This window comes from Columba livia, chromosome 14, assembly GCF_036013475.1.
Source record: "Columba livia isolate bColLiv1 breed racing homer chromosome 14, bColLiv1.pat.W.v2, whole genome shotgun sequence".
NCBI classification, from domain to species: domain Eukaryota; kingdom Metazoa; phylum Chordata; class Aves; order Columbiformes; family Columbidae; genus Columba; species Columba livia.
Genome location: NC_088615.1, coordinates 18,875,278 through 18,902,789, shown reverse-complemented (window position 1 = coordinate 18,902,789; position 27,512 = coordinate 18,875,278). Strand labels below are relative to the sequence as shown.

Sequence of the window (27,512 nt, the reverse complement as noted above, 5' to 3'; positions counted from 1 at the left end):
AGGAAAGCGCTCGCTACCGGCACGAGCGGAGATTTATTCAAACTTGGATACAGAATAAGCCTGCAGCAGCCCTCTGCTGTCTGTTATTGTCCCAGGATTATGATAATTAAGCAATTTGTATTACCCGATACCGATAAGAAAAATAAACCCACGTTTATGACACCGTATCACCTGCATTTTACAGGGTAGTTACTAAGGCGTTTTTGTTACCTGGTGAACATAATATTCGAGATCATAAAGCGCCGCTACTTTTTCTTCCAGCGTGGAGGTAGAGCTGTTGAATTTGCTGATTAATTTAACCATAATTTCATAATCTGTTTCCATCTTCACATTCAGCTTTTCAAACTCCTCCTTCAGCTGCTCTATGGGCCGGAATTTCTTCCTCACCTCTTCCTCATGGGCCTTGAAAGCAGAAGGAAGAAACCAGGGATGAAGGGGATAGATAGAGACAAGGAAGATGCAGAAAGAAACCCCAGGCCCAGATTTGCAAGAGGAACCCAGCTGTCTGTGCACACGGGTTTACTGAGCAGCACGGATGCAGAGGCAACGTTGGAGGGTCCCTGGGAGAAGCCCAAGAGGCCGGTTATCTATGAGACACCCACCCTGGGGACCACCAAACCCTCCCTGAGCAGCACAGCCCACAACCTGGGGCTTTGTACCCATTTCTATGTCCTCTGCGCCTTCCAAACAACGTCAAGCTTGGGGGAGGGCAGCACCGCTGGCCTCTGTTTGCCTGCACGTGGATGTTCTCAAGACCTGACTGCAAAAAGCCCCGAGCATCCTCCTGATCTCAGAGCTGACCCTGCTTGGACGCGGAGATGGGGCTGGAGACCTCGGGAGGTCCCGTCCAGCCCAGGGACATCAAGGAGATCTCCTCGAGCGCGTACAAAGACTCTTTCGCCATCCGAATCACTGACCGGGCTTCAGGATAGCTTTAACCCTCGGGAAACTCGCTGTTGGGGACAGCAGCTGCCACAGAGCGGGACGGGAGGCCAGGACGGGGACAGCTGAAGTGCCGAGCCACGGGGCTTGGCCAGGAGACGGCACGGCTGGTGTTCCTCGCATAAAGATGAGCCCAGGGCTGCGGTGAGAAGGAAAAGGCACCGCCAGAGATCGGAGCGAGGGACCAGTTCACCAGCACTGGTGGCACTGGGACAGGCGGGGCCGGAGCTGCTGTTGCAGGGGACGGAGGAAGCAGAGAAGGCAGAGCAAAGATGCGCTGCCCCGCCAGCCGGAGAAAGCAAGAAAGCCCCTTTCGAAAGGGATTCTGTCACGAACACGAATACCAAAACCTGGTTTTATACAGGAGCGACCCCCAAGCAGAGGGTTTGCACGTGGATGCTCCCGCAGCTCCCCCGCGCGCAAACAGCACGAGCGCTGGAGGAGAAAAGAGCAGAGCGATGGGAGCGAAAGCAGCGTCACTCCAACAGCAGCCGCACAATCGGCGCTAATGATGCCTGGCCTAATTACCACAGGTAGCACGCGACAACACAGAACGCCATGATCACCGCAGCCACGCAGAACTGCTTTTGCGAGACGGGAACGCGCTTGGTGGAGCTCAGTTTCCTTTGACACAGTTACTTCAAGGATGAATTTGCTCCCTGCAGGAGTGATTTTAAATGGAGTACTTTAGGTCCATTAGATGTAGCTGGTTTTAGCCCAGTTGCTGGGACAATAGCTATTCTACCAGGGCTTTTTAAAATATGGCTTATTTTCCCATAATAGAGTTTCGCTAATTTTCACATTTAAATGACACTCATTTCCAGAAGCCCTGCTATCAGTAGTGCTGGCTGCTGCATAAATCATCTTACAGAAAATAAAATAACAGGGGGGAAAAAGACTTTCTGCGGTTCCAAGACTCTAGAGCCTTGACTCCTACCACAGTTTTCCTTGGACTGAGACACGGCCAAGGGAAACAGGCTGGGATCCACCTGCTGAGCCGTGTATCACCACACCAGTGGCTGGGGACCAGCTCCGAGCCTGGAGAGGGCTGAAAGCAGCTTTTATATCCTATTTTATTTTGGGTTGTGGACTATTTATAACTACATGGGAAACTTGGAGCTTATATAAAGAAACTTCAGCTTATGCTTCACTACAGCCACTCGGTTTTCACTACCCAAGGCATGAGATTGGAAATTGAAATCACGAGATGACTTCTGGGCGCAGCTGTGCCAGTGGCAGGGGACACTACGGCCGCAACGCGGGACAGCGAACAGCAAAGTAATTTCCTTTACAAATACCATGACACTGCAATCCACTCCACTCTGGGGCTCTGCAGGCATCTCTGTGAACGGAGCAGCACTCCAACAAGTAAAACAATGGATAACAACACATGCAGACACCTGAGGGCTGATCTGTCGCTGAACTGATCCCAGCTCACTCCCCTGACAGCAAGGGGGACGGTTATTACCGAGAAACACCCTGAACTGCAAAAATGTACTTAAACACTCACAGGCAGCTTGCAACACCAGGCTTTTGAGTTGGGAATGAACAACACAGACCTCACCAAATGTCTTCCATTTCTACAGAAAAGCCAGGATTAGTACAAAAAGGGGTGAGAGTTTCCCAGGGAACTGTATCACTAACAGGCTGGCAAAGGTATTTCAGGCCCATACTCACCAGAAGATTAGTCTGCACAGTATTTTCCCAAGCAATTACTTTAACAACCGTGTTTCTGCGCCACGCGATGCAGAGCGTTCGCATCTGTGTCGTGTGTGTTGCTTTAGAAAGAAGGAACTCCCCTCACCTTCCGTTCTGCCTTTTCGCTCTCCTTCATCTTAGCGAACGCTCTTTTGAGCTCCTGGGACGTGAATGAATTGGAGTCGACATCCACCTTGCCCAGCCTGGCAGAGGAAACAAAAGATTTTATGAGTGAACAATCATATCTGTAATATTTTCATTGTGGCAATGGATAACGTCAGGAGGGAAGGAGCAAAGAGCGCTGGATTTCCACGCGTCTCGCTTAAAACAGACACAAAAACTCCACGCTCAAGAGAAGATGAGTCCGAGCGCTACATTTTGTGTGTGTTTTGCAGACACCTCACCCTGGGAATCCAAAAAGGCTCAGTAATCTGCATGCCAGCTCCAAACGTCAAGTCCTAACACGATAAAAGGAGCCGATTAATTGATGCGTCTGAAATTCATGTAGCAATATAAAAAAGTCAGGAAACATTTCAGAGGAAAACCAAAAGAGCGCCACTGTGCCGCTAGATCATTGCAAAGGACCTGCAGGCTTCACCGCGGAGATGTGCAGCTGCAGCGCTGACCATCGTCACACACAACACCGGGGCAAGGGCAAGTCCATGTGGAAATTACACAGAAATGCTTAAAACCAGGTTGTGTCGCTCTTTATGTCGATCTCATTGGTTCAGGAAACATATCAGGGCCATAAACACCCGTGTACAGGGAAAAGCAAAGCCAGCCTTGGAGACATCATGGAATTAAAGAGCTTCTCGGTGACCCAAACAGGAGAGACTGTGGAGCAGCGGTAGGTCCCACACGCTTTAGGAAAGTTCTCCATAGTAACTAAACCTGCCTTTTTGGGGGAAAGTCAGCACCGGTGAAACTTTTAAAAGACATGAAGAAGTGTGAGCACAGGGGAGTGGCTGGTGTGTAAACGGCTGCTGCGGCCTGCGGATTGCACCCAGCTAAGCCAGCACGCTCTGGCTCAGCCCAAACAAAGCCCATCACGGCTGCTCTGACGGCTCGAGCTCAGTAAGCAGCTCCAGACCGATTACTGTGGACGTTTCAGAGGAATAAATGCCATTTGAAGAAGCCACGTTGCAAATTTAGTTTCAGTGTCACGGTGTGAGGAGTCGCGAAGGTGTCTCTGAATGGGCACTCGAGGCACTTGTACCAGCAACCTGAGCTGGTGAAGACGGCAGGGGTGGCACTGGGGGAGCTGGGAAGGTCCCTTCAACACAAACTGTTCTGTGACTCTACCACCACCCCAAAGGGATCACCAAGGGCAGGGCTCAGTTTTCAGCACTGCTGAGCTCCAGAACCAGCAATGAAGCCTCAGGAGGAGGCAGCGATTGAGTGTACCAGGGAACCTGGTCTCTAATAAAAGACAGAAAGGCAAAGCAAGCAGCAGCCCAGCCACCCCCATGCTCTGCATCACGGTACCTTTTTCTTCTTCTCTCGTCTGTCACTTCACTTTTTCCATGTTCACTATCAGGGAGCTTGGCTTCTCTCTCTCCTGTCTGCAGATTCAATCGTACGTGTGACCCTGCAGGAACAGCTTGACCTGCAAACAAAAGTCAGATGATTTTAGGGCATGGTCGTTATTGCAGCTTTGTGCAAGAAGGGCATGATGAACAGGAGCATGATGGCCCCTCCATAGACACCCCTGAGACCACAGAATCCCAGAATGTCAGGGGTTGAAGGGCCCTGGAAAGCTCATGCAGTGCAATCCCCCCATGGAGCAGGAACACCCAGATGAGGTTACACAGGAAGGTGTCCAGGCGGGTTGGAATGTCTGCACAGAAGGAGACTCCACAACCCCCTTGGGCAGCCTGGGCCAGGCTCTGACACCCTCACCCCAAACAAGTTGCTTCTCATCTCTAAGTGGAACCTCCTGTGTTCCAGTTTGCACCCATTGCCCCTTGTCCTGTCACTGGTTGTCACCAGAAGAGCCTGGCTCCATCCTCCTGACACTCCCCCTTTCCATATTGATCCCCAGGAATGAGTCCCCCCTCAGTCTCCTCTTGTCCAGCTCCAGAGCCCCAGCTCCCTCAGCCTTTCCTCACACGGGAGATGCTCCACTCCCTTCAGCATCTTGGTGGCTGCGCTGGACTCTCTCCAGCAGTTCCCTGTCCTGCTGGAACTGAGGGGCCACAACTGGACACAAGATTCCAGGTGTGGTCTCCCCAGGGCAGAGCAGAGGGGCAGGAGAACCTCTCTGACCTACTGACCACCCCCTTCTAACCCACCCCAGGTACCATTGGCCTTCCTGGCCACAAGGGCCCAGCGCTGGCTCATGGTCACCCTGCTGTCCCCAGGACCCCCAGGTCCCTTTCCCCTACACTGCTCTCTAATAGGTCATTCCCCAACTTACACTGGAACCTGGGGTTGTTCCTGCCCACATTCAAGACTCCACACTTGCCCTTGTTATATTTCATTACATTTTTCCCCGCCCAACTCTCCAGCCTGTCCAGGTCTCTGATGGCAGCACAGCTTCCAGTGTCACCACTCCTCCCAGCTTGGTGTCATCAGCAAACTTGCTGACAGTCACTCTATTCCCCCATCCAAGTCATTGATGAATATATTGAATAACACCGGCCCCAGCACTGCCCCCTGAGGCACTGCACTGGATACAGGCCTCAACTGGACTCTGCCCCATTGACCACGACTCTCTGGCTTCTTCCCTTCGGCCAGTTCACAGTCACCTCACTGCCCGCTCATCCAGACCGCACTCCCCCAGTTCAGCTGTGAGGATGCTGTGGGAGATGCCGCCTGACCCACCGAACAGGGGAGGAGGGACCTGGCCGCAGCACAGCGTCAGCTCCCTGCTCCCTCCCGCGGCACCTGCTGAGACAGCACCAAAATCCCACATCAGGAGCGGGTTTGGAGACTCTTTGGAGAAAGAGGAATCAGTTGCTGATTGGGGTAGAGAGGACAAAATAGAGCTGCCAAAGTGAAATCAAAGCACAGCACAGAGTACAGCCAGGTACGCTGAATATCAAGTGTTCCGAGGCGAGGCTGTGTTGGTTTGGAAATATTGTATTAAAAGGAATATATGATCACTGCTATCCACCAACAAAAATACAAGGAATACGTTAAGCTTTGGTTTTAAATGCAGAAAAGATGGGAAACGCAGCCCATTTTCCCTCGGTCGCCATTCCCCACGAACACGTGCCGCTGGCCGGCGCTCTGCGAGGGACGGACGGCAACATTTCCTTGCTGCTGCTTCGTTTTGCTTCAACTCCTTCTAATGAACGAAATCTGCCTGCCTAGGAGAGCGGGGTCACAGCGGAACGAACACGGTGATCTTAGTCGCACACAGACGGATGGACAGACAGACAGCTGCTCACACCCCCTGGATGGGGTTTCCCTATTCAGCCCTGTTTGCTTTTACCTAAAAAGGCACCTCGGCTAAAATAACACAGCACGCAGGAGACCAAAGGCAGGCAAAGACATGGATAATTATTTCACAGAACACATACATGTTCTCAAAGATAAAATCCTCCAGTCTAGCGAACAGCCGGGTTGATCCCCCCTCTCCAAGACCAAAGAGACATTTCCCTGATCAAAGGACCGGGTGCTTCCTACATAAGACCGGGGTGTTTGTCACAATTCAGACAAGAGCATTTCAAAGCCTGAAGTCATCCCGGAGGTAGAAATGCATTTAGAAAAAAACTGGAAAGTCCATTTTTGAGGATTTCCTGTTAAGATGGTGCATTTCTGATAGTTCCTCTGCACCATGTGCTGCCCGTGGGAATTTGTGTTGTTTGGATGTGCGAGGGGACAGATGTGACTATCCTCCCATCTTCAACTGTGTAAGGACAGGCTCCAAACCTCCCCCTGCTCCCTCACTTGTGACACGCAGGAGCTTTAATCTCTGTGTCTGCCCAGAGGAGCATCTTCCCACTTGGAAAAGACGAGCCGTGCAGCGAGGGCCGAGCTGTCCCCTCGCAGCTGGGACACGCCGGTCCAAAAGGCGTTTGTAGGGTCTGCAGGAAAAGGACAACACCGCATCTCCGCTCCCTGTTCCAAGAGCTGCCAGCAAGGGAAAAAATATATATTAAATGGCATTGCATGCTAAACAGAGAGCTGCACGAGGACACCTTTCTCCTCCACGGGCACAAACGGCGCTTGGCAGAGGAGAAATCGAGGGGCGACTTGAGTCCTTCCCTCCCAAAGCCAGCAGCTTTTCCGGCCCGCGACAGCCCGGTTCCAGCCCCGGCACTCGCCGGAGCAAACCCCGAGCTGGCACGCGGAGCCAGAACTCACTCACCGTCCCCATCAGTGAGCACAGAACATGGTGGTTCGCTCGGGTGCCAGGGGAGAGGAACGAGGCTGATGGGCTTCGCGTAAAAGAAACATCAAAAGGGATGGAAGGAGCAGCCCGGGAAGGGCCGAGCGGCTCCCCGGTGACCAGCCTGTCCAGCTTCTATTTCCACCAGCGGTAGATAAAAGAAAAGGCGAACCACAGCGCTCACAAACCCATCACAACCACGTTACAGAGGTTGCCAGCGGAGAAGACACAAACCTGTCCTGCTCCGCTTCTCCGCACTTTCCTAAACGAGATTTGACTGAGACCACCCGAACCCCAGAGCAGAAACCTCAGCCCTGATGTATTTCAGCTGGAGCTTTTGTCGCTGCAGGGATTTCTTCTCACCGGCAGCACAGGTTCGTGCCACAGCAGGACAAACATACCTCTGCATTACATAAACCAAGGCAGACACTTCTGTTTGCGGTGAAGACATTGCCACAGTCACTTAAAATATTCCAGACCTTCGAGACAGGATGAGGTCTTCGGCTTTGTTTAGTCTGGGCTGTTCTGCAGCACTATTCATGAAGTGTGTTTGAGGGTGGGCTGACTTGAGTAATGTGATTTAAATTGCTGATTTAACAGAGCAAGCTGGAAATCCTGAATTTTAATCATGTTTCAGTATGTAGGTTCTAGACACTTCCCTTAAAAACAGTTGAGTCCCTTCAATTCCTATAATTCGATACTATTCAACAACCGGGAGCACGCACCAGAGCAATACGTATGTAAGCAATTACAGAGCTTCACGTGCTGCTGATACACAACTACACTCCTAATAGCTTTTTTCCCCAGAGGAATTAATTTTTTTCCTTCTTGTTTGTATTAAGTTGCATTTGGGAACTGAAACTCAATTAACAGATACAAAAACAAATTTATATTTAAGTGGTTTTCTGACCTTTTTTCTCTCTGACACCTTAGAAAAATAAACTATGTTGATGCAAACAGGTATTCATCGCGTATCTGCGTTACAGAATGATGCAGAACGACCGGGATCTTCAAATCCTACAGCCGCTGGGTCTCATCCTGCCCTTCCCAGGGATACCGAAAAATATCCCATCCTTGGAAGTTTTTAAACCACAACTAAAATGATTTGAATACACGTTACCGCGCCGACTCGGGTTGACGGATCTCAGAGAACGCCACGGGGTTTAAGACCACCCGGTGTGCAACGGGGATGTGCCGCCCCCAGCCCCCGCTCGCTCGCAGCCAAAAAGTGACCATCCAACAGGTAAAATACTTCACTGCACGAATGACAAGGTATTTATTGGGAATAAATGTTATTGGGAATAAACATCAAAGCAATATGATGGTATTTTCTTAGCAAGCAGGAGACACCGATCCAGCCAGGGCAGCGTTACTCCCGCACTCGATTTAATCCCCGTACGGGCTGCAGGAGCCTCCCGGGCTCTGCTCCCCGCACAGCTGGAGCAGCTGTTCCGCTGCTCCCGGGCTCTGCTCCCCGCACAGCTGGAGCAGCTGTTCCGCTGCTCCCCCACGCGCTGCCCGGTGCCGCCTGTGTCCCAGCGCCCGCCTGGACAGCCCAGTCCGCAGCTGGTCCCTCCAGCACATCAGCGTCCATCCTACTCGGTTCTGTCTGTCCGGGGAGCCGCCTCAAGTGCCGCCGAGGAAGAATTTAATTTATAGCCCTATTCTTTTAATCTTGGTCAGCCAGATTTTTTCAGACATCCGTTTATTCCTTCTTATAATATATTAGGTGGAGTAACAGCAGCAGAGTCGGCTTCGCGGCAGCAACTCACTCGCAGGGGTACTGCTGACATTTATAAACTGATGTTATTTCTCTCTTGTGTTTTATGTTATCAGCTAAACCTGTCGACTTAAATTATTGCCTTGTAACCAAATCACAGCTATCTGTTATTCTGTTGTGTGTACGTTTCTGAAGCTCCATTCTGTATCAAGCTTCGCCTGGGCTGAAAACAAAGACGATGAATAAATAAACAAATGGCAAACAGAACACGCTCCCACCATGCTCACAACTCCGCCAAGAATCGGGCACGTTACGCACGGGTAACTCAACGCACGGGGCTGCTGTGCTGAAGAGGCATCACGTAGTAATGTCCAAGTAACCCCGTCGCTCTTGTTCTAGACCAAGCAAATGACCAACTGTGTTTCCTTGCTAAACGAGAAAGGTTCCAGGCCATTATTCCATTTAGTGCGGGGCACAAGTGGGTTTGCACCTCTGCACGGGGACAAGGCTGAGCCCCAACTCACTGCACGGCAACGGGCAGGGGTTAAAAACAGCTGGGGGGATTTCACATCGCACATGGACGTGAGACCGTGCAGGTTCCCCATCCCTGTGCCCCCTGGACCTCCGAGCTGCTGCCCATGGACCTGCCCAGCCAGCCCAAGAGAGACAGGACACTCTCCCCCTCCAGAAACACCTCCTGCCACCAACGTGTCCCCTCTGGCAGAGAAGTGTCCCCTGGGACAGCTTCTGCAAGCAGCAAAAAGGGTGATCCAGCTCACCAGTCCCCTGGTTCCTCCCCAGCTGAGCGTCTGCATTTGCCATTGCAAAAACCCCTATATATATATACCTCTATATCCATTAACAGTGTGAAAACAAACCCCAGCTATGAGTCAGTCGCTGGCTCTGCAGTTCTCAGGATCTCCTTGGCATCTGAGCGAGCGTCAGATAGCATCTACCTTTCTTCACTCTGTTTCTCTCGGCACACAGGAGCGAGGAGAAAGGGACTTTCTAACCCAGGCAACAAAAGAACCCGCAAATCAATATGTGAATGTTCCCAGCAAAACAAACCGGCAGTGCTGCCATATTAAAAATAATAAGGCTACACAGAGCATCTGCAACAAGTTATCTGATGGCACGGTACGTGCTCCTTTAATAAAATAATGATTAGAAATAAAAAGCACAAGGAGCCAAAGCCCAGGTTGTCGTGTCAGCGCCACGGGTGGGTGATGGGGACAGGCTGGGGTGACACGTCCCAGTCACAAATACGGGGACACAACCACAGCCGGCAGAGGGACGGGACCCCCGCGGAGCTGCGGGGATGTGCCCCATTTCTCACGGTGATCGCTGGGCTGGGAGGAAGCGACGCAGCAGCCCCATCCCGACGGGCCTCCAGGCGCTCCGGTTAGCGCTGCCGAGCAGGGAAGCTGCAATGCCTGCCTTCGCTTTCTTGCTTTTTTCTATAAGAATGAGTCACAGCACTCCTCGGATTGCTTGTTATTTTGAAACAGAACATTTTTACATACAAAAGGAAGGGAAGATGTGAAGAAGACACAGGTCAAAAAGAGATGGATTGCTGATGGGAAGAGGAAGCCCAGAGCCTGAATCTCATTTTGCTCCTTCCTGCCCCTTCTTCACTCAGCTACAGCCTTTTGTATTAGTTTGCTTTCTGGCACTCACAGCTCCTCCCAGTTAAGTGGAAAAGGCCATTAATATGCTCTTAATCACCTCTCCCAGATGGCTGGCAGGGCGGTTTAACAGCATCAAGGCTAGAAGCTTCCCCAGAAACCGTCCCGGTGTTTCCCCCAGCCCAGACACCCACAGCCACATTTCAAGCAGAAACTCCCGACGCTGGATGAAAACACTTCAAAAAGCCGCCTCACTTGTGACTGATTTCCACGAGCCCTGTCCTCCTGCTGCGACAGCACGGCTGCCCAGAGAGCACAGCACATCCTTGCAGAAGCACCGTCCTGCTCGCTGCCCAGCGCTCGCCGAATTATCAAGTCTGCACCATCAGTGACAGCAGGGGCTCTAATTACCTCCTGTCATTAATTACAGAGAAAACTCTTCATACGTTTGACACGTTCATGAAACTGTTCCTCAAGCACGTGCTGGCAGCATCTGTAGGGCAGGGGATGCTGGAGGAAATCCCCTGTGGGCACTGCCCTGCTGCCTCTGCCTGCAAATCCCAAACACTGCGGGGTCAGCCTGCTCTTATCACCATTATTTCGTCTTATTGTTGCACCTCGATATGGAGAAAGATCCTGCTTGTGCAGGAGGCTGACAAGGATAAGTTGTCCTTCCATTCCTGGGATTACAGGAAGAAATTGGAGGGTGTTGGTCTCTTCTGCCCAGGAACAAGCACCAGGAGCAGAGGAAACGGCCTCAAGTTGCGCCAGGGGAGGTTGAGGTTGGATGTGGGAACAATTTCTTCCCCAAAGGGCTGTGGGGCATTGGAACAGGCTGCCCAGGGCAGTGCTGGAGTCACCAGCCCTGGAGGGCTGGACAGACGGACATGAGGTTCTCAGGACATGGGGCAGTGCCGGGGGTGGGTTATGGTTGGACTCCCTGATCTTGAGGGTCTCTTCCAACCAAAATGATTCTGTGATTCTGCGAAACCATAAGATGGGAGCTTTGTCCCCACAGCATGAGCAAACAACTCAAATTGCCACTTTCTTCCACTTTCCAGAGCACGCAGACAAACACTGCGCAGGGAGGGCCTGATCCCCAGCACACAGATACTTAGCTCTGAGCAGCAACTCGCACCAGCACCTTCCAGAAATGCCTGAATGGGAAGAATTGTTGAGAGACTGAAGAGTTAAAAAACCTCAACAAAATAAGGGGTGTTTCACGTAAGAAGCTTTAGTTAGTTAGTGTAACTGGCAAATCTTTTATATAATATTTGAAGCTATGCTAATAAATATCTTGCAATTCCATCTGTCAAAACGGTGATGTCCAAATGCAACATCTTCTCCAACAGGGGTTTTGCGGCAGAGCAGGGACAGAAGCCACCTGAACCGCATTCGGGCTGACGGCGGGTGAACCCCAGTTCAACGCTGAGCAGAGCTGCTGGCAGCAAAGCCAGCCCCAGGAAAACCCCCAAATCGCCACACTGACACGTCCCAAAGTGCCACCATCTCTGCTCCTGCCCAGAGTCCTTCTGTGTCCCCCAGAAGCAGCGCTGCTTTCTGCTGGAACAGGGCGCAGAGACAGCGCTGTTTCCATCCCAGTTTGCTATTGAGCAACAGACAGACACTCACCGGTGTTCCCTGGGCCCCTGTCTTCCTGGAGTTCTCTGTGCGGACTCAGGGTGCTGGGGGCTCCATATAACCAGGATCACAGGGAGACAAGTGCCCACAGTGAACCTCAGGAGAACTTTCTCTCATCTTCTGATTTTTAACGCCAACCGCTCACTTGCGGCAGTACCGATGATGTATTTAAACACCTCCCATCAGGCCTGCAGCTCAAGCACTTGTTTATCTGAAAAGCGGTTTAGAGCCACTCTTTTGTCCTAGTGCTGAGAGGTCTTCTCTGTAATTTGTTTCCCCTGGCAGATATAATGAAAACGTTTTTAAAATTACTCCAGAATCAAATCCCTCCTTCTGCGACGTGATCCGCAGCTAGCGGAGAACAAAGCGTCGCAAGGAAGAGGCTTTCCAATAATGCTTGGTTAGGCACGCGAAAGCATCCGTTAGATTTGGACACTCGGTTGGACAACCACTCACGACTGCCAATCTAAACCGACCCAGCTCTCCCACGGCACCGGTATTTGTGCTCTCTCAATTGATCGGCCAGTGCCGGGGGCTGCCAGCTCGGTTATTCAAACCAGCGGCACCCCATGAGCACCGGGCTGCAGCTACCAACGCCTCCTGCCAAATCCACCCGCTGCCAGCTCTTGGCTTCGGCTGCGGGGGAGGAAGGGAGGACAAGGCTGACAGGCGGACCAGCGGTGACAGGCAGACCAGTGGTGACAGGCAATGGACCCTGGTTGATGCTGTTGGAGCGGGTCCATTTAACTCACACCTGGTTTTGGCTGGTGGCCAAAAAGATGATCCTGCAGGTAGCCCAGCCTAAAAACTCATCAAACTTTGCCCCTCTTGTGGTGTTAATATGATAACGAGCGTGGAGGCCAGTGGCACGTGGGGTGGATTAGAAGGGGGTGGTCAGTAGGTCAGAGAGGTTCTCCTGCCCCTCTGCTCTGCCCTGGGGAGACCACACCTGGAATATTGTGTCCAGCTGTGGCCCCTCAGTTCCAGCAGGACAGGGAACTGCTGGAGAGAGTCCAGCGCAGCCACCAAGATGCTGAAGGGAGTGGAGCATCTCCCGTGTGAGGAAAGGCTGAGGGAGCTGGGGCTCTGGAGCTGGACAAGAGGACACTGAGGGGGGACTCATTCCTGGGGATCAAGATGGAAAGGGGGAGTGTCAGGAGGATGGAGCCAGGCTCTTCTCAGTGACAACCAGTGGTAGGACAAGGGGCAATGGAGGTTCCACTGAAAGATGAGAAGAAACTTGTTCCCAGTGAGGGTGTCAGAGCCTGGCCCAGGCTGCCCAGGGGGGTTGTGGAGTCTCCTTCTGTGCAGACATTCCAACCTGCCTGGACACCTTCCTGTGTAACCTCATCTGGGTGTTCCTGCTCCATGGGGGGATTGCACTGGATGAGCTTTCCAGGGCCCTTCCTACCCCTGACATCCTGTGATCTGTGACTCTGTGAGGATCCTGCTGGCTGTCACAGGCAGGAACACGAACCTCCTGCACGTGTGTGGCTCCTGGGATGCTTGGAGAGACCGTGAGGGACACGCAGGGGGACACCAGCGAGGCCCGGGGGTTGAAGGCTCCAAGGAAGAAGCAAGGAGATGTGGCGGCATCTGCTCATCTCTCTTTTGTTGCTGCCAATACAGAAACACTTCATACGGCAAAGAGCTCCCTGCAACAAGTGCTTCTGCCCTCCCAGCCCCCTCTCGGCAACAGCTCCTCTCTCACTGGCACCGCAACGGCAGAAAACACACCAGGAAAAAATAATAGCAGGGCAGGAGGAGGAAGGGTCGTCCTTTCATAAAATTGGCAAAACCACACGTTTTCACTTTATAAGCGAACCCTTATCTCCAGTTTCAATCCGATCACTTCTTATGCATTACCACACGCCCTCGGTCCCAGCGTGGTGCCTGCGCTCAGTGACTCAACAGGAAGCACTTGATTTATTTTCTCTTTTGATATGGGGCTCAATTCTGTGAACGGCAGCAGTTAAGAGAGTTTAATCCCACAAAGGTCTGGGCAGCAGAAGCAAAGTGGAGATCGAAGCCACGCTCGCGTTACTTCAGCTGTCAAACGGCATGCTGGGCGGCATGGACACCGCAGTGGCCCTGGTCCCACCATGTGGGCACATCAGCATCCAAGAGAAACATTATTTACCAGAGCCAGTTTTAATCCCTCTCTGGCTCACTAAGTTATTTATCCCCAAGCCTACACCACTTCATAATGTCACTGCAACCTATTCAATAATTGTCATCCCCCAGGTGTGTTTGTTAGACTAGAAAGCCCATCTGGGATGCTGAAGGCTTATCTACGTTGAGAGAAGATCAATGCAGAACACAGGCAGAGAAGGACAAGGGGGATGACCGCGAGAACTGAGAACCTGACAAAAAGAACTGAGAATGATGTTTATTCTGAATTTCAGGTATCTATTACCTTTTTGAGCCAGGCACCATTGGCTTTTCTTTACTATGACAACTAGCAACTCCAGAACATCACCAACCACAGCTGTTTCCACATCTGTCACCCTCAGAGACTGTTGAGATGGCCACTACGTATGAACATAAGGGCAGCAAAAATCACCCCCAAAGAACCCAGCAATGCAGGGGCATGGAAGGGACACCACTTGGGAAGGGGCCTTCATAGAATCACAGAATCATTTTGGTTGGAAGGGACCCTCAGGATCATGAAGTCCAACCATAACGCACTCCTGGCACTGCCCCATGTCCCTGAGAAACTCACCTATGCGCCTTTTAAACACAACGGGGTCTCAGCGATCCTGTCCTCAGCTTCCAGCTGTGAGATTCACAGAACGTATCGGAGAACACGCTCCGCTGCCAAGCTCTAGTGAGAACAAATCTGGATAATAAAAGCTGGAATAAGAAGATGCCTTGGAGAGAGCGGTGGTATAGCGCATTCCGAAGCTGCAATTTAAAGCCTCGTTTCTATAGCTAATGCAGTCGTAAGGGACATTAACCTAATTTCTGTCAAGAGAACTTGTCAACGCTGCAGTATTTAAGACAGATGCTAAGGACTTGTTCTATCTCGCAGACAGATCGCTGGGAAAGAAGGCGGCTGTGCCACACTTGGTTCATAAGAAAATACACAGACATTCTCCCTGGGCCTAATCAGGGGACGCTGTTTTATAACACCGCGTGTGAGCAGCCTCGCACTTTATCAATGTGCACGATGCAGCTGAGATGGGATCAAAGCCGGCGTGGGCTCAGACACGGGATCCCACGGGGAGGTGTTCTAGATGGGCCATTGCTGGAGACGGGCACCCGGGACACAGAGCCCGCCACCTCCCTCAGGAGACACCCACTAAAACACTTGGCCCAACTCCCGATGGGTCAGGTCCATCTGCTGATAGTGATTTCATGGCAAAGGGGAAAAAACTGGTGGTGGAAGAAGGGAACTGGCTTTGCCTCCTCAGGGGTTCAAATAGGAGATCAAAACTGAACTTGCCTGGCTTGATTTTTAGAGATGCTCCAGGGACGAGCCAGCAGAAAGCAAATAAAAGAGAAGCTGTACCCTGTATCTTTAGAAAAAAACATGTTTGCATGATCCTGTTCCCATCATATTCCACTTGAAAGACTTAAAACACCCCCAGGAGCCCGGGCGCGTTGGTGCTGGCATGGCCTCACGCTCCCATGCGCCAGCCTCAGAGCTGCGTTTGCAACAAGCCCAGGATGGTGGGATAAAGACTAGTGCGAGACTTGCAGCTTGCTCAGTGCAAAGCTGAAAATGCCCTTTTATTTGCAGCTGTCACATGGAAGTAACAGCAAAATAACCTTGGCTTTGGAACAGAAATCAACTTGCGGAGGAAGCCGGGGGGAGCACCAGGGCTGCGGTGGCGGCTGGAGGGGGTGCTGATCCTGCACTCACACAAGAACTAAATCATTACAGCGGCCAGAAATGTCCCTCGGGAAGGAAATCCTCTCAAAGATAAATCAATAACTCGGTGTAATTTTAGCACGCAGCCAGGAGAATTTACATTGCCAGGAAGGCTGAGAGCTCTGCCACGGAGACAGAGCCACAGCCTCGCCACAGGGCCCTGCAGCCCAACCCTGCGCACGGCTCAGGATCCGCTCTGCCGGGACCTCCACGGACCCAAAATCCACCAGCAGCAGAGATGTGGTTCAGCAAAACCCCCCTGTGACAAACCTACCACCTTTCCCCGGCGGCGTCCCCACAGCCTGTGTCCGCTCCCCACAGAAGACACGCGGATCCACAGCACAGGCTGAACCCAGCACACGTGCGGGGGTGCTCCAGCCACGGCCACCACCCCCTCGCCAGGGCTACAGGGGTTCCCAGCAGCCGCAAAATAAGGTGAGACAGCGATATGCTGCGGCACGCTGTGATTAATGAGCCTGCAATTTAGGTAATTATATTAATGCAAAGTACTTGGAGCAGTAAGTTCAAGGAAACTAATGACACTGTGCAGTGCACTTCAACACCGAGAGTGACTCCAGCAAGAAGGAAAAATAAGGACCTTCATTATTCAGGAGCTGCTCTCCTCCCACATTCTCAGGGTCAGCTTGGAGGAGAAGGTGGCCTGAATTATATTTTCGTTTCCAGAACATCAACAGAATTGCTAACGAAGCCCCAGCGGCAAGGACGAAGCCTCCCACAGTAACGCGTGTCACCTCCTTCCCAACTGCCGCACCCCGATCTCCGCTGGCCGTGTCCCCCGCCAGCGCGTTCCGAAGCCCGGCTCTGGGCTGCTCCTGCAGGGACACGGCAGCTCTGGTCCCCAGCACGGATGGATAAACCATAACAACTAATTCATCAGAAGGCCTCCACAAAGTGTTTTATGTGCCTAGGAGTTGAACCTTGCTCTTGAATCCTGGGGTCAGTTTTGGGCCTCTCATCATAAGAAGGACATTGAGGTACTAGAGAGTGCAGAGGAGGTGATAGAGCTGGTGTGGGGCTGGAGCACAAGTGTGATGGAGCGGCTGAGGGACCTGGGGGGTTCAGCTGGAGAACAGGAGCTGAGGGGAGACCTTCTGATCTCTGAACTGCCTGAAAGGAGCTTGGAGCCAGGGGGGTCGGGCTCTGCTCCCCAGGAACAAGCGCCAGGAGCAGAGGAAACGGCCTCAAGTTGCGCCAGGGAAGGGGTTTAAAAGGCATTTAGACATGGTTTAGTGCTAGAGTTATGGTTGGACTTGATGATCTTGAGGGTTTCTTCCAACCAAAATGATTGTATGATTCTCTGACAAGCAAACCCCCCAGTCCAGCTGGCCACAACCTGCTGTACACCCAGACCATTGCAACCAAAGCACCCACAGCCGTGCAGCCCGTGCTGCCGCTGCACAGAGGTTTGGAAGCAGCCCGTCCGCAGGCAGGTCGAGCAACAATCCCTTCCACACCTGCCCGAGAGCACCGCACGGGGCTGCTCCCCCGCTGCTCCCGACAAGCTTGAGGTACCTGCAAACCTTCTCTGCACAGAAATCTTCCCTTGCTGCGCTTCATGCTTTTAGAACCTGCCATGTGCACACACACATGGTTCTCTGTCCTCTCCACCACACTCCTCCCCTGCTCCAGCCGCCCGCAGTCACAGCTGCATTTTGGAGCCCCTGTGCCAGTCGCAGCCGTGTCACCCCTCACACCCACCTCTGGTCCCAACAAGGTGTCAAACAGACATGCCCGAGCTCCACCAACACACTCCACGTGTCTACATCTGCAAATCCAACTGCACCTACAGATGGGGCCGCGTTTCCAGACTATTTCGAGACTTGGTCTTCGCACCTGATCTGCCAGCAGAGCCCATCCGAAGGGCACTGTCAGCACTCGTGCCAGCGCTGATCCAAAGAGCTGAAGCTGCGTTACGACCACAGAATCACAGAAACCCAGCTGGCTGGGTTTCAGGAGCTCTGCAGATCCCCAGCCCAGCGCTGCTCCCGCAGGGTCACAGAGCAGATCACACAGGTGGGTCCATGGGGTTTGAATGTCTCAGAGCAGGAGACTCCACACCCGCTCTGGGCAGCCTGGGCCAGGCTCTGGCACCTCCCAGCAAACAAGTTTCTCCTCATGTTCACATGGACCCTCCTGTGTTTCAGTCCGTGCCCGTTGCCCCTCACCCTGGCATTGGGCACCACTGAACAGAGTCTGGTCCATCCTCTGACACCCACCCTGAGCTATTGATCCCATTGATCACATCCCTCTCAGCTTCTCTTCTCCAGCTCAACAGCCCCAGCTCTCTCAGTGTCTCCTCATCACAAAGATGCTCCAGACCCCTCATGATCTTCATGGCCACCGCTGGACTCCCTCCAGTAATTCCTTGTCCTTCTTCAACTGGGGAGCCCAGCACTGGACCCACAACTGCAGACGTGGCCTCCCCAGGGCAGAGCAGAGGGGCAGGAACAGCCTCCCTGACCTGCTGCTCACACTCTTCCTCATGCACCCCAGGGACCATTGGCCTCTTGGCCACAGGGCACATCGGTGACTCGCGGCCAACCTGTTGTCCCCCAGAACTCCCAGGTCCCTCTGCAGAGCTGCTTTCAGCAGGTCACCCCAGCCTGTGCTGGTGCCGGGGGTCGTTCCTCCCCAGGTATCCACCACGAACAAAACCAGGACAACCTGTTATGCTCCTGTGATGCAGATCAGGAAGCTGCCCAAAAAGCCAGGGCAGAACAACTCTGCAATGACCACACAAGAGACCTCACAAGTATAACTCTGCGTCTGATATGAAACCAAAATCCAAACTAAATGAACGGTCAGGGCTTCAGTGTCTCGAGGCTGCAGCCCCGGGCTTCGTGCTGTCCCGGCAGCTCCCAGGCTCAGCGTCCTGCAAGAGGGACACGCACAGAGCTCAGGGACGATCAGGAAGCCACGCACAAAGCAATCCATCACACCAACCTGCCTGCACCCAAACGTCCTGCACCACAACTCGAAATCAATAGCAAGAGGCAGAAGCCCTCAGCCACACAGTAAAATATAAAGAACGCTTGTAACGTTGATTTTAAGAGTGCCTCGAAGAGACAGTTGCGAAGGAGCCTGAGAAAGCAAAGCAGAATGCCTGAATTGGAGCCTTTTTTTCCTCCTCTAAAAGACAGTAATATAACGTATTTTCAATGCAAGAAGAAAAACTGAAACCCACCCCAGATTCTTCTGGTAATAACAGCTTTCTGCAAAGCCCAACTATTAATGTAAAAGGGACGTCCATCAATCAAGGACGCAGAAAGTACTTCGAGAGCTAAAAAAGGAGCAGGCAAACATCTGCTTTTGGCAACTTAAATTTTGCCCTGAAGCGCAAAGAATATAATAAATTATCGGAAGGTTTGGCTTGAACTCCTTTTCTTCCATCCTGGAGGGCTAAATGCTGAGGACGGGGATGAAGATACACGAACATGCTGCCGCTCTGCTTTGTGCCCAACAGAAAATGAGAGAAATGGGAACAATTTCATTTGCAGACCGGCGAAACTCTTGAAAACTGCCGGTGCCGCTCAGCGCCAAGGTCCCGACAGCAAACAAGAGGCACCACCCGCACAGAAGTGACCATGAACTATTCTTTGAGCCTGAGGCTTTAGCAAGCACCTTCCTGTCGATGAGGGACGGCTTGCGAACCCGTCTCCACCTGCAGCCACCCTCCGCTGTCCCCACGCCGGGGGGGACGGGACACGCGGACTCGCTCCCAGGTGACGGCCGCGTCCCTCCTCCCCACGGCTCACCAGCACCTGCGTTCCTCAGGGCTCCGTGCTCCACAGTGTCCCACAGCATCCTCACAGCTGAACTGGGGGAGTGTGGTCTGGATGAGCGGGCAGTGAGGTGACTGTGAACTGGCTGAAGGGAAGAAGCCAGAGAGTCGTGGTCAATGGGCAGAGTCCAGTTGAGGCCTGTATCCAGTGCAGTGCCTCAGGGGCAGTGCTGGGGCCGGTGTTATTCAACATATTCATCAGTGATTTGGACGAGGGAATAGAGTGACTGTCAGCAAGTTTGCTGGTGACACCAAGCTGGGAGGAGTGGTGACACTGGAAGCTATGCTGCCATCAGAGACCTGGACAGGCTGGAGAGCTGGGCAGGGAGAAATTTAATGAAATATAACAAGGACAAGTGTAGAGTCTTGAATCTGGGCAGGAACAACCCCAGGTTCCAGTGTAAGTTGGGAATGACCTATTAGAGAGCAGTGTAGGGGAAAGGGACCTGGGGGTCCTGGGGACAGCAGGATGACCATGAGCCAGCACTGGGCCCTTGTGGCCAGGAAGCCAATGGTACCTGGGGTGGGTTAGAAGGGGGTGGTCAGTAGGTCAGAGAGGTTCTCCTGCCCCTCTGCTCTGCCCTGGGGAGACCACACCTGGAATATTGTGTCCAGTTGTGGCCCCTCAGTTCCAGCAGGACAGGGAACTGCTGGAGAGAGTCCAGCGCAGCCACCAAGATGCTGGAGGGAGTGGAGCATCTCCCGTGTGAGGAAAGGCTGAGGGAGCTGGGGCTCTGGAGCTGGACAAGAGGAGACTGAGGGGGGACTCATTCCTGGGGATCAAGATGGAAAGGGGGAGTGTCAGGAGGATGGAGCCAGGCTCTTCTGGTGACAACCAGTGACAGGACAAGGGGCAGTGGGTGCAAACTGGAACACAGGAGGTTCCACTTAAATATGAGCAGAAACTTGTTCCCAGTGAGGGTGGCAGAGCCTGGCCCAGGCTGCCCAGGGAGGTTGTGGAGTCTCCTTCTGTGCAGACATTCCAACCCGCCTGGACACCTTCCTGTGTAACCTCATCTGGGTGTTCCTGCTCCATGGGGGGATTGCACTGCATGAGCTTTCCAGGGCCCTTCCAAACCCTCACATTCTGGGATTCTGTGCTCTTATCAAGCAATACTTCACATTTTGGGTCCATCCACCCAGACAAACCCTGACTGGGGGTGTTAGCAGCAAACCTGGGAAAAGCTGGATGTACAGCAAAAAAACCCCAGCTGCAAAAGAAAGCAATTGGGGTGCCCACACGCCTCTGGCATTTCCTCTTTTTTAAACACAGTAGGTCAAAACGAGTGCTGGAGATAACGAACAGAATTTACTGATTCAACCAGGAGAAGCTGCAGGCATCGCTGCAACTAAGTCTTAATAAATTCTGAAGAGTGACACTATAAAACGACATTATGGAAGGCTGTATTTATTGTCTCCCCATGCTTTCTGTATCCAAGGTGCCGCATTACACTTAATTTTTCTCTCCGGTGCTGCCAGTGCTGCAAACCCTGCCTGACACCCAACAAGCTAACGGCTGGGGTTAACCTCCCCCAAAATCCACACGTCTCCACCCGGTATAAAGCTTTGGTGGCACAAACAGGGATAAATTATCAAACGGGTACTGCCCAGGTGATGCAGAGGAGAGTACAGACTGTGTCAGTGTCTCTGAGGTGTGTCTGGTTTTACCTGTTTGTGTTGTGTTCCTAAGCCTGAAGAAAACCCCCTTTGCAGCCCGCGGTGCACGGGCAGCGCCCTGGGCACAAACGCACCTGACGGGAATGAAGATGCTCTCGTCCCAGGCCTGCCCGCTCCATCTGCACTGCAGAGGAGACAAGAAATCACATCAAACCACTCTACGCCACTTCAGGAACAAAAAGATAAAGCCAAACCCTAACAAAAGCCCTCACTTAAGTCAAGTTTATCAAGTAGAGCAGAGAGCAAACAGTAAAAATAGCCGGTGTAGGCAGTTTGACCCAACCTGAGGATCTTTGCTGGAGTGGATGAAGGAGAGCGTATACATTTCCTCCTCATAAAGGGGTGACATTAATACCTCTGAGCAGCACGGGTTGATGTGGAAGCTCTTCCTCCCTCCTGCTGCCAGCTAGGCCGGGCCTGCCCCACGGCCGTGGGGTGAGGGACCAGCTCAGGTGCCACCTCACCACCAGCCTCCTCCCCCAGGACAGGCCCTGTCCACTTCAGGTGGGATCCAAAGGTCTGGAGAGCATCTCAAGTGGAGGAAAGATGACAAAACAGGGCTCAGGTGCAAAGCCTCTTGGCTTGTCTCCCAGCAGCAGCAGGCAGTGCCACCACCGGGCCTCGCGGCTCTCTGTGGAGCCCACTGGGAGATGCTGCGCCTTCAAAAGCCGCTGCCAGACAGTCACACGTGGGTTGAGGCTGGGAGAGCCCTCCAAGACCTTCCACCCCATCCCTGCTCCAGCAGGGCTGCACCAGCGGGCTGCCCACCACTGTGTCCCGCTGGGTTCTGAAGTTCTCTGACCTGCTCCAGCATTCACTCACCCTACAGTAAAACAGACTTTTCTATGTTTCTTCCATTTGTTTTTTGCTGTTAAGGCCCCCTGAACCATGCTGCTCCTTCCAGCATTTAGACGAGGTTCTCGGGGACGTGGTTTAGTGCTAGAGTCAGGTTACGGTTGGACTCCATCCTGAGGGTCTCTTCCAACCAAAATGATTCTGTGATTCTATGCCATACGGTCTGTCCATACCTTTCTACAATTTGCCACCTCGTTACAGCTCTGGCTAATGAAGATACAGAGAGGGCTGATCATTTCTGCACATTACTGAGCGCAGAGCGGAGAGATAACTGTAATTAGTAGCAGTGTGTTTAGCAGGTTAAATGATAGTATAATTAATGAAGAACAGGTGGGTTTTGTTTCAAATAAGAAAAGCAGATTATATCCAAATGTAAATGCATCTTAAAATATAGTCTTGGCGATAACTTCAAGCCGCTTTTAGAAACACCACCAGAAACGGAAAAGGTTTTGCTTGGGCTGAATGACAGATCCTAAAAATAAAACCCAGTCTGGGGTTAAGAAATGTAAATTGTTGATGAGATCTATTTATCGGCACCCTGCAGGGACGGCAGAGACACGCAGCTTCGTGTTCCTTCTTTGGCTGGCGGGATCACGGGCACAGCCCTGGAACTGCCATCGCCGCCGGGTCTGCAGCGCTGCGAGACCTCGGACAGGAGGACACAGCGATGCCGAGCGACAGGCTCGGGCATCCATCAGTTCAGGACGCAGGGAACACCCCGCTGCAAGCGAATGACCCAAGCAAGGCTGCCCGCAGTCTGAAGGAGCAGGCAGCAAAATCAGGAGAGAGGAAAACCAACCTCTGGACCGAAGGAAGATCTTTTGAATCAGAAATGTCACCCTTCATTAGAATTTCCAGCACCACCAGGCTTACTCCTTCCAAAGGGTAAACACGGAATAAAAAATTAAACTTGAATATAGTGTTGTAAGAGTTCTCGCAATAGTTGGGAATTAGTTCTACAAAGCATTAGGACAGACCCAGGGAGATCATGTTTATTTCCCAAGCTCATGCTGGTAAAGCAGAGCTGGAAAAACAGAGATATATTTATTTTTTAACTCCGAAGCTCCCCTGAGATGCTAAAAGAAGCTGTTTCAGTAAAGCAGACACATTTGTTTTGGTATCCGTTGCAAGTAAGAAAAAATGCAAAACAAACTCCTAGACCTCGCACCAAACAACCTTTTTAAATTTACATCCCAAATTCACTGCAGGTTCTAAAACGAATAGAGGGCAGAGATCAGAGAAAACGTCTCCTTCAGTCAGGACAGCATGATGGATACTCAGGGTCTTCCTCAGAAGAGCAACGTGCTGTCAAGCCAGGCTGGAGCAGGCAGAGCACACGGTGCTGGAAAGGGTCTGTGGGAAAAGATCTGCTGCTAGTGTGACCCTACAAATAAACACATGGAAAACTACAGAGTAAGAGCACTAATTCGCAGGCGTGAACTGTGAAGGAGTGGAATGAAATACTCCGTGCAGGAGCCGCTTGAGTGCAGGCCAACTGCCTGAGAAATAATCTGACTTTGTGCTCGCCCACCTCGAATCAGTTTTGCAGAAATTCTAGCAAGCAGGGCCTTAAGAGTGCAGAACGGAATGGCCAGAGCAAGATCGAGGGGAAAAAGAGTTGCTTCCTAATCATGAAAAAAATAATGCTGTGAAACTGGGTTTTAGTGATGTACACGATCTACACTGTGGGTTCAGCTCCCAGAGCCGGGTGCTTGCGTAACAGCGTCAAAACAGGGACCAACCCCAGCAGCTCCCAGAGCACATGGTCACATTCCTGTGATGGGTTCAGAAACAGTCATTCTGGGCCCAGACTGTACAGTACTGTTGTTTAAACGGCACTTTTGTGCCCAGAGCCATTCTGTGATGGTCAGCAGGCGGGTGAGGAGCCGGTCGGTGACGCTGGGGACGGATGGGGACAGAGCCAGTGCGTCCCCTCGGGGCCGCGGCAGACTGCCTGCCTCCACTGTGGCCAACCACAGCCGGCAAATGAGAACAAATAGTCTGGAAACACAACGTCTGCATTGTATCAATAGGTCAGGGATTAATGTATGAGATTACATAGTCAAATTGCAAATGTACAAAAACATCAGCCCTGTGGGAAGGCCTGACCTCCGGAGCTATTGTGTCCAGTTGTGGCCCCTCAGTTCCAGCAGGACAGGGAACTGCTGGAGAGAGTCCAGCGCAGCCACCAAGATGCTGCAGGGAGTGGAGCATCTCCCGTGTGAGGAAAGGCTGAGGGAGCTGGGGCTCTGGAGCTGGACAAGAGGAGACTGAGGGGGGACTCATTCATGGGGATCAATATGGAAAGGGGGAGTGTCAGGAGGATGGAGCCAGGCTCTTCTGGTGACAACCAGGGACAGGACAAGGGGCAATGGGTGCAAACTGGAACACAGGAGGTTCCACTTAAAGATGAGAAGAAACTTGTTCCTGGTGAGGGTGGCAGAGCCTGGCCCAGGCTGCCCAGGGGGGTTGTGGAGTCTCCTTCTGTGCAGACATTCCAACCCGCCTGGACACCTTCCTGTGTAACCTCATCTGGGTGTTCCTGCTCCATGGGGGGATTGCACTGGATGAGCTTTCCAGGGCCCTTCAACCCCTGACATTCTGGGATTCTGTGCAACGGCCAAGCTCTCCAGGAGTGTGTGGTCACCAACGGCCCGCAGTGTCTGGGAGCAGCCTGGGAAAATAACATCCACACTGGGAAAATATCACCCAAACCTGGAATTAACCGCCCTGGGAGCATGTCACCAAAGAGTAGAGAAGCGCCACTCGAGGAGGGGACGGGGCGCAGAGCTGCACTGGCACGAGGAGCTTCCCTCGCAGCTCGGAGCACTGCAGGATGGGTCCGATCCCCAGCACCCGCCACGGAGCTTTGGGGGGACTCAAGGTTTTCATGAAGCAACCTTCAGGGTTTCACGGGGACGAAGGCGCGACCCACAGCTAGGCAAGCACACACTGCAACGCTTGGGCGGCTTGTCTCCCAGAACAACATCACGCGTTTGAAGTGTAAGGGAGCTGCTCTGATTATACCGAAAAGACTCTGGAACCCAAGTCGCACTTGTTGAAAAAAACTTCTTATAATACTCAATGAGACATTGGAGCCAAGGTCGCGGGCTCACTTGCTCTGGAAGGGAGGGGGAACACACTCAGACTGGCAGTTCAAGATAACCAAGGCTGGATCCGCTCCCAAACGTTTTCCAGGAGGGAAAACATTTTTCTTCCAGAACACTGTTACAAGCTTGAAATAAATGTGCAGACTGTTAGATACAGACAGAGATAAAAACAGGCCTGTTATTAAATACCTCTTCTTTAATGAGGTTCATCCTTCTAAGCAGTCACACGACGTTTGTTAACGTTATTGCAGAAAATACAGCATGCTAGCACATAAAAACCATAGCGAGACGTTCCTCATCACCCGGCACACGCTGAAGCGTCTCCAGCAGCTGCCGTGCTCACAGCATCCCTGGCTTGGCAGCAAGAAGATAAAAGAGAAGAGTGGGAAACAGTGTCTCTCTTCTTTCAAGGCACTTTTTCCCTTCCAAACAATGCAAATTTAACCATATGGATGATTCCCAGTGCTTATGTCTGCTGCTATACCATCTTATTCTCTTTGCTAACGTTACATTATACCACCACCAGTCAGAGCATCATGAAAGCTGAGCTTGAAAATATTTTGAACAACGCAGCTTAACTTCCTCCTGTTGCACAACAACAAGCTGCTTGGCTCTCAAACAGCTCCATCCCCTGGTGTATAACCACCTTATAACAAACCTGTAACACACCCGGGGCGCCGCAGCGTGGGCAGCAGGACACACCACTACACCCCTTTCGGTTATGCCCAACATCCCAGCCCAGGGCTACGTGTTAGAGAAGCTGGAAACTTTTGTCTCAGCTGCTTAATTAGTTTTTGGAAGTATGTGAATCACTGCAAAAGACTCTTATAACCAGTTTGTTTAACGAAACCAGTAACACCACGGCCAGTGAGGGACAGTATTCACCAAAAACCCATCTCTGCTCCTAAACCTGAGCAATCCACGTAGCAAACTTAGAGCTTTTCTCACCAATGCTGCTGCTGCCAGGATACCAGCAGTTCTTGACATGACAGAAGACAACACAAGTTTTAGCTGCATTTGGGGGGACGAGGGGAAATCAGCTGCCATTTCATTTCACAAATACCGAGCCTGACGCCCTCACAGACGTGCTGGAAAACAGTGACTGCAGAACTTCCCAGGTGACGGAGAAGCAGAGAGACAAGCAGGGAACGGAGGCAGAGCAGCGCGGGGCCCAGCACAACACAGGGCACAGCCACCAGCCCCGGCCCTCTGCTTAACTACAGCCTGCACACCAAGGGTACTGACACACACCCAGCCATTTCTGCCCAGCTCCCAGGAAAGATTCCGCTCCAGGAGCTACGCAGTTCTGAGGTCTCACATCATTAAAATTTAAAAACATACACGCTGAATTTACAACATGCTACAAAATATATAATCAAAACTGCATTGCTACACTCGTCAAATTAGAGGAGGAGTGTTTTTATAATGTGGGAGTTCAGTTACCGGCCTATAAATTTCTGTTATTTGCTGTGCTTTCCCATTTGTTAGCGAATGGTGAAGGCTCTGCAGCTCTAGCCTCCCCGGCAAGGCCAGCGTTGTGGCCCAGGGCCCAGCTCACCAACATGCACTGTCAGCAAGTTTGCTGGTGACACCAAGCTGGGAGGAGTGGCTGACACTGGAAGCTGTGCTGCCATCAGAGACCTGGACAGGCTGGAGAGTTGGGCTGGGAAAATGTAATGAAATATAACAAGGGCAAGTGTGGAGTCTTGAATCTGGGCAGGAACAACCCCAGGTTCAAGCGTAAGTTGGGGAATGACCTCTTAGAGAGCAGTGTAGGGGAAAGGGACCTGGGGGTCCTGGGGACAGCAGGGTGACCATGAGCCAGCACTGGCCCTTGTGGCCAGGAAGGCCAATGGTACCTGGGGTGGGTTAGAAGGGGGTGGTCAGTAGGTCAGAGAGGTTCTCCTGCCCCTCTGCTCTGCCCTGGGGAGACCACACCTGGAATATTGTGTCCAGCTGTGGCCCCTCAGTTCCAGCAGGACAGGGAACTGCTGGAGAGAGTCCAGCGCAGCCACCAAGATGCTGAAGGGAGTGGAGCATCTCCCGTGTGAGGAAAGGCTGAGGGAGCTGGGGCTCTGGAGCTGGACAAGAGGAGACTGAGGGGGGACTCATTCCTGGGGATCAATATGGAAAGGGGGAGTGTCAGGAGGATGGAGCCAGGCTCTTCTGGTGACAACCAGTGACAGGACAAGGGGCAATGCGTGCAAACTGGAACACAGCAGGTTCCACTTG

At 52.3% G+C, this 27,512-nt stretch overlaps 1 protein-coding gene across 3 annotated transcripts in view; it reads right to left on the bottom strand.

Moving 5' to 3' along the window:
• The window catches only part of SIL1 (SIL1 nucleotide exchange factor), a 102,834-nt gene that overhangs the window by 40,704 nt on the left and 34,618 nt on the right, over positions 1-27,512 (bottom strand). For all 3 annotated transcript variants that reach the window (XM_065030374.1, XM_065030373.1, XM_065030375.1), the window contains exons 5-7: positions 4,126-4,246; positions 2,747-2,843; positions 211-402 (exon numbers count right to left, since the gene is read on the bottom strand). In XM_065030374.1, the coding sequence (XP_064886446.1) occupies positions 211-402; positions 2,747-2,843; positions 4,126-4,246 (410 nt within the window). The remainder of the gene's footprint in view (positions 1-210; positions 403-2,746; positions 2,844-4,125; positions 4,247-27,512) is intronic.